Source organism: Rutidosis leptorrhynchoides, chromosome 1 (genome assembly GCF_046630445.1).
Source record: "Rutidosis leptorrhynchoides isolate AG116_Rl617_1_P2 chromosome 1, CSIRO_AGI_Rlap_v1, whole genome shotgun sequence".
NCBI classification, from domain to species: domain Eukaryota; kingdom Viridiplantae; phylum Streptophyta; class Magnoliopsida; order Asterales; family Asteraceae; genus Rutidosis; species Rutidosis leptorrhynchoides.
In genome coordinates this window covers 29,624,727-29,632,285 of record NC_092333.1, presented here as the reverse complement: position 1 = coordinate 29,632,285, position 7,559 = coordinate 29,624,727, and the positions used below count along the sequence as shown (strand labels likewise).

Genomic DNA, 7,559 nt, shown 5'->3' with positions numbered 1-7,559 from the left:
CATCATTTACTGCTTGAAGGGTGCATATAGGTGGTTCCGTCATTCGAGCCAAACTGCGCTAATATCTTCTTTTTATGGACACACTGTTTTTGTGTTTATCATGCTAACGATTCACTATTTTTGTTGCACAATTTGTTGATTTCTTGTTTTTGGGTTTGTTCTGCTTATTTCAGTTTGACTCTCATGATCGATTTTCCAGTGATATAATGTCAGATTTAACTTTTACTACGGAGTATTTCTCTACAAGGGCTAAAAAAAGTCATGTGGTTGGACTATAATCCTACATTAAAACAATGTTTTTAGGGTGGTGATCCTTCAACCACTAAAGTTTTGCCACGCACCACCAATACATATATTTTGACTATTATGCCCTTACTAGCCAAAATTAAAATTTCCCTTTGACTATCCTAAATTGAAAATTCACGAAACATTTGGAAACAAAGTTGGCATTGTTTATCATCAATGTAACCTTGCAAAAAGTATGTAACTAGTTTAAAACAATTTTCTTCTTACTCTTACTCATCATACCCACACTTGCGCTGGTGTTCCTCGTTGTTACGAACCTTTTGAAATCTATTTTACTTTTTTCATACCTTAGTTAACTAATATGTTTCTTCTACGGAATTACCACACATACTAAATTAATTCTTTATTTTTGTGACTAACATGCCATTCAAAATCATCAAACATTCTTCGTCTCCCATCTCCGTTCAAACTTTTTACAATAATTATCTATTATCTATCAACTTAAATTAATTGTGGTTATACGTAATTGAATATATCAAGATGTTAATGTAGAAGTACAAAATACATAGTAAAGATGTTCTGAATGAAAAAGTTCAATATAGTACGAATAGAAAACTGTCAATAAAATTAAAATTAGTAATAATTAGTAAAAAGTATGTATAAAAAATAAATTAGCAATTGGTTACAAGAAGACATGTGAATCCATTATCAAATATGATTGACGAACGTGAGAGGTTAGGTAGAACTGTAAAAGTGCGTGAAAATTACATGAAGAATGGCTTTTAATTTTAGGGCAATTAGAAGGAAATAATTAATTTAGGCTAGTGAGGGTATAATGGTCAAAAATTATATTTTGGTGGTGTATGGCAGAACTTTAGTGGTGTGTAACACCCCAGCTTAACATGACCACAATATTGTCCGCTTTGCCCGCAGGCGCACGGCTTTTTCTTGGCGACCACACACGAGAAGCACTTTCCCAGGAGGTCACCCATCCTGGTAGTGCTCTCGCCCGAGCACGCTTAACTGCAGCGTACTCACACATCTGCTCTGCCTGTGATCCCAAAACGCGTTGTGTCATTTAAGCGTGAGTATTACCTTATAATCCCATGATCACTCATGTTCGTGGGCGATGTGGGATTTGCCTAGGGTGTTACATTCACCCCCCCTTAGGGACTCATCGTCCTCGATGAGGTTTGCCCCACCACCCCCAACGGCACATGAGTGGCTCTGATACCATTCTGTAACACCCCAGCTTAACATGACCACAATATTGTCCGCTTTGCCCGCAGGCGCACGGCTTTTTCTTGGCGACCACACACGAGAAGCACTTTCCCAGGAGGTCACCCATCCTGGTAGTGCTCTCGCCCGAGCACGCTTAACTGCAGCGTACTCACACATCTGCTCTGCCTGTGATCCCAAAACGCGTTGTGTCATTTAAGCGTGAGTATTACCTTATAATCCCATGATCACTCATGTTCGTGGGCGATGTGGGATTTGCCTAGGGTGTTACATGGTGGAAGGATCACCACCCATGTTTTTATTTTAACATCTAAGGCACTCACATCGGATATAATTGTTTAAGATAAAGTTGCAAGAAATGTGTTTTAATTGAGAAACACTTTTTTGGGGAAAGTGGGGGGAAGTAAATTTTTTTTTTTTCATTTTTTTTTAAGCATTAAGATTACATGAAAATATGAAGATTTAAAAAAGACACTTCATGACACATGTTATTATTATGGCATGAAAACGCTTGAAGAAATAAATATTAACATTTATTGCAATGAATGTTTTGTTTCTGAGTTTTTTTTAGAGTTTAAAAATTAGGGTTTAGAAATTAGGGGTTAAAAATTATAGTTTATAAATTAGGGTTTAGATTGAATTTTTAACACGAACGGTTTAGAGTTTAGGGCTTAGAGTTGTTTGTTTAGGGTTAAATCTTGAAAAGAACTTCACATATGATGGAAAAAAAGGCTCGAAGAATAACATTCAGGAATAACATTCAGGAATAACATTACACATTAGGCATGTTATCAGTTTTTTCTCTGAGCATTTTCCTGCCAAAATAATAACATTCATCACAAAGTGCCTTTATTAAATGTTCATATTTTCGTGTGCTCTTAATGTTGGGGAAAAAAAATTTCGAAATAAATGAAAAAAAAATAATTTACTTCCCCTCCTCCAAAAATGTGATTCCCTCTTGATTATGACCCTGCAAGAAATAATATAAAACAATATAGACAAAACGATTTACGCGATTCGGCAAAACCTTGCCTACTTCCACCCAAGAGTTTTCTTTATTCTTATACTATAAAAGATCCCGGTACAAGAAATAAGAAATAGTAGACTATGAGTTAAACCCAAACTCAAGTCTCTTAGATAAAATCTAAGTTTCTCGTACACTTTTTTAAAATTTAATAAGAATAAAACACTCTCCCTCACATAGAAAGGTTCCCGTTGATGTTACTGATCAACTCCCTATCTACTTTGTGATTATACCTCACAAATAAACACTCTCCGTTATTATAGATCAACAACGTTGTTTAATTTGTGATGTGTGATTGTGATCCTCTCTAGATATTCAAATGAACCTACACTCATTTCCTTATATAGATATATAAATGAACACGTGAGAAATAGTATAGGCCAATTTTCTTAAACAATTTTGCTAGGAGCCTCCAACTCGATAGTAAGTTAGGTGAGTTAATTGAGCCACAATAACAAATGTGTAAATCATGTGGCTATAATTCAACCACCGTTCAACATATTGGCTATCTTTCTTTTCATATGGTGACCCACAGTTCACAACGTTTCTTCAAATTACTCGTTCCTCAATGTTGCGGTTGGTTTTATAGGTATTTACATTATATCAGATTATGGCAATATTTCCCTTTATGTTATATTAGTTTTTTTTTTTTAACGGCAGAAAATATATATATTAAAAACACGCTAAAAAAAGCTATAAGAATTTACAAACAGTCCAATGAGTTTTGTAACCAAAAAGTCCAGTCTAATCTAGCCTTTTTGAATCTAGAAAAAAGCCAATTAAAAGTCGTTACAATGATACTATCAAACACATGAGATATCCGAAACTTTTGATCGTTGAAAGCGTAACTATTGCGAAGTCTCCACAAGTTCCACAGAGCCGCAATGAAAATAGCCTGAACAATGACACGCTGGTTCTTTGAGTTTGGAAAATTGTCAATCCATATCCAAAGAATATCGATTGACTGCCAAATAGGGAGATCAATTTGCAACCAAGACGCAATACCCAACCAAACCTGCTTGCTGATATTGCAATTTAAGAAAATGTGCTCCTCCGACTCCACCTCATTGCCACACCAAACGCAATTCGGATCCGCTATATGAACATTTCACCGAATTAAACTAGCTTTATAAGCTAATCGATGTAACCGAAGACGCCATATAAAAACTTTAACTTTAATAGGAATCAAGTTATTCCAGTATGTAGCGAAAGAAAAAGGAACACAATAATGGCAATCAATTAGATTCCGGGCTGTTGAAACCGAATATTGTTTGTTACCGTCACCCATCCAAACCCACGAGTAAGAACTAGAAGAAAGAGACATGTTTGATAACTGATTCATCATCTCATCAAAGGAAGACTGCTCAGCGCCACCTCTCAAGGGGCGATGCCAATGCCACATCCAATTACCATCTCTGAATCGATCAGCTATCGAGCTACCTTTATTGATGTCAAGAGCAAATAGTCTGGGGAATAATTTAGCAAAGGAATTACCGGCTATCCACGGGGCATGCCAGAAAGAGGATATGCAACCAATGTAACAATGTAGGATCCTTATTATGACTAATTTTGGTGGAACCAATGTAACAATAGCTGAGTGATACCCGTCATGTGAAAGCTTTGACATAAAATATGCTAAAATTTAATCCCCACTCGTGGCAAGAATTTACAATTCTTGTGACAGTGGGATAATAATTGTTCTTGTCACATGTGTGAGGAGTGAGGACCCACTAGAGGTATTTTTCCGGCATCCCACTCTTTCAGGGTGGGTCTGGTGAGTTTCCAAAGGAAACACATAGTCGAGGTGCCCTTGTCAAACGTACACCTTTTTTCACATAATTTTTGGTGCAGATTGTGCACGGCATGTAACAGTCCTTTTTTTTTTTTTTTTTTTTTTTTTTTTTTTTTTTTTTTTTTTTTTCTCGTAGTAGGTCTCCATTGTGCCTAAGCAAGGATTTGAATCTACATACACGCATATCATAACAATAGAGTAACACATTTTATGAATGGTCATTCACCAATTGGACCTTTTTGACTTAATTGTATATCTTAATTTTTTTTATTTGCCACTCTTTCATTCTTTGCGTTTCTTTTGTTTTGTTTTATCTTGTGTATGAACTTCAAAACGAATTACTCCGTATGTTTTTTATGCAGGTTTCTTTTGCGGTACCCTATTCATTAATGACGTCAACGATGAAATTGAGTTTGCAATAATCGAATCGTCATTGACAAGTGTGATTCTGAAGCACGTCTTGATTAGGTACAGTTTACGTTAAATACATACTATTACATATAACAACAACAACAATACCCACTTTCACTAAAGTGGAGTATGGAGGAGGTTAGATGTAGACAGTCCTCTACCCTAAAATCATAAGGAACTCGTTCCTCCACCCACGAATACCTATCGGTCCCCGAGAAGAGAAAGTCGTCCCTCCCTATTCTGTAGAGCAGAGAGGCTGTTTCCTAGGGATCTCCGGCCAGAAAGAACCACGGATTTCGATATATGAAGTAATAATATACAAGTAGATAAAATATAAACTTTACCATAAAAAATGTATACTCCAATACTATATGTATAGATAAATAAAGCATGTAACAAAATAATATAATATAACATATAAGTAAAATATGTAAGTGTTAAATATACAATTATAACAAGTCATGTAAGTACAATAAGTATATGTAAACATGTTGGTATGAAGATGTAGGTATAATATGAGTATAAAATAGATAGTATACTATGTAAGCATGGACAAATAAGTATACTATGTTAGCATAAAAACATGTAACATGTAAGTACATATAATTTAATTGCTATATAATGTAATACAAACATGTAACCATATAGTGCAATAAAGCATGTGAATATGCTACAATAAGTATAGGTATATTATATATCAATAAAATATGTACTGCCAATACGTAAAGCCACACGAGCAAAAGTGATTATACTAGTTAAGAAAAATGGAATTTTCTTAATAGTGATTTTCTGCATATATTTTACAAATCTAGTTTGAAAAAAAATTATAGTAGTAGTGAAACCGGCATTGTGAATGCCGGCTTTCCACTTGTTACTCTAATGACCCGTCCTAATCCATCTGAACGAATACATTACATTTGGTTACATCGCGAGGTACTTGACCTCTATATGATACATTTTACAAACATTGCATTCGTTTTTAAAAGACAAACTTTCATTTCATCAAAAGTTGACGGCATGCATACCATTTCATAATACATCAAACTATAATTGACTTAATAATAATCTTGTTGAACTCAACGACTCGAATGCAACATCTTTTGAAATATGTCATGAATGACTCCAAGTAATATCTCTAAAATGAGCAAATGCACAGAGAAAGATTTCTTTAATACCTGAGAATAAACATGTTTTAAAGTGTCAACCAAAAGGTTGGTGAGTTCATAGGTTTATCATAATCAATAAAATTCATCATTTTGATAGACCACAAGATTTAAATACAGTACACCTATCTCGTGTACAAAACCATTTTTCAAAATGCTTAGCAGACTAGGTTCGTATCCTTTTCTCCCCCGTAGGTTGCCTCGCGATTTTTAAATAACCGTACACATATCACGTGCACAAAAACTAATACACATAACCTGTGTATAAAAGTCATTCATACGAACTACAAACACCTGGTAATCGACCTAAACAAAATGCATCTAGAATATCCCCCGCATACCGGCATTCCGCACGGTCATGCAAAAAGCATACAATCAGGCCACTCTTTTAAATATGATGGTTGTGTACACCTCACAAACATATCATATCTTTTAAAGTTGGCGGTTGTATACCTATTTCGAAGTACTAAAGCAGTTCAAATTCTCTGACTGGGTCTTGTTAGTGCCCATAGATCTATCTTTAAGATTCGCGTCAATTTGGGGCTCGGTTCCCAAATTCTCAGATTATCAGACTAAAAGGGGTGATATCCGGTGTACTCATAACTCATTCGTAGAATGTTTTTAGGTACTTGTGTCTATTTCGTCAAACATTTATAAAAGCATTTCATGTATTCGCAGTTCAAAATATATTTCAAAAGCACTTAATAAAGCAGTTGTAAAAACAGCGCATGTATTCTCAGTCCCAAAAATGTAAAGAGTAAAAGGGAATCAAATGAACTCACAATACTGTATTTTGTAGTAAAATACATATGACGACATTGAACAATCCATGGTTGGCCTTGGATTCACGAACCTATATCATTTGTGTATATATATTAATACACGTAATCGTAATCGAATAAGTTTATATATATATATATATATATATATATATATATATATATATATATATATATATATAACATATTAATGATATTATTTTTATATTAATAATATAGTTATTTTTCATATATTCCTTTTATATAATAAAATATTTTGTTATGTTATATGTGTTAAATATATATATTTATGTATTTCATTTGTTTATCAAAACAGTAGTTCTAATTATACTAAGTTAATATTAGTAAAAATAATGATAATAACATTAATAATAAATAACTTTATTAGTGATAATAACAATGATATTAATAATAATACTTGTAAAAACATTAATTTTACAGTTATGTAATACCCAAATCTTCATTGTACAGCAGAGTATATAGAGTACATAAAGTGTGGGAATGATTGTGCAGTTAAACAGAAGTCAGAGAGCAATCTGAGCTTAGTGCGCGCCGCGTACACCAAAGGGAGCGCGCCGCGCACTCCCTACTGTAGCCGAGCTTTTGCTGTTTTAATGAGATATTTTGATGGGCTTTTTGGTAATTTCACTTGTGGACGAGTTAAAGGCCAGTTGGTCAGTTTGTGGAGTATCATTAACTCCATTTTCAACTACCATATCCATATCACTTTAATTTTAGAGAGAGAGTGTGATTCTTGAGAGAGAAAGCTTAAATCCAAGAGGAAGAAGTTGTTCTCTGACCAAAGTGCGGGTATTAAAGTTGTTCATCTCCTCTCTAGCTCCGTTGTGGTTGTAGTGGTATGTTCTAACTTTAATTCCCTTACTTTGATTTTGTGTAAGGGTTAG

At 34.3% G+C, this 7,559-nt stretch overlaps 1 protein-coding gene across 1 annotated transcript; it reads right to left on the bottom strand.

Moving 5' to 3' along the window:
* Positions 1–2,257: 2,257 nt before the first annotated feature.
* Positions 2,258–4,136, bottom strand: LOC139853609 (uncharacterized). The gene is made up of 4 exons (XM_071843013.1): positions 3,788–4,136; positions 3,303–3,604; positions 2,415–2,455; positions 2,258–2,300 (listed from the first exon to the last, which is right to left on the bottom strand). Exons 1-4 carry the CDS (start codon positions 4,134–4,136, stop codon positions 2,258–2,260), a joined length of 735 nt encoding a protein of 244 aa, XP_071699114.1.
* Positions 4,137–7,559: the final 3,423 nt, after the last annotated feature.

Bases quoted from the DNA above. Each gene is read 5' to 3' on its own strand.
- LOC139853609 (XM_071843013.1), bottom strand. From the start codon at position 4,136: ATGTCAAAGCTTTCACATGACGGGTATCACTCAGCTATTGTTACATTG. The intron at 2,456-3,302 runs GTAACGACTTTT...TATTTCTTGCAG, and splicing joins ATGTGTTTGATAGTATCATT to GGTCATAATCAAGAGGGAAT. The intron at 2,301-2,414 runs GTAAATTATTTT...TTATTTTGGCAG, and splicing joins ACATTTTTGGAGGAGGGGAA to GAAAATGCTCAGAGAAAAAA.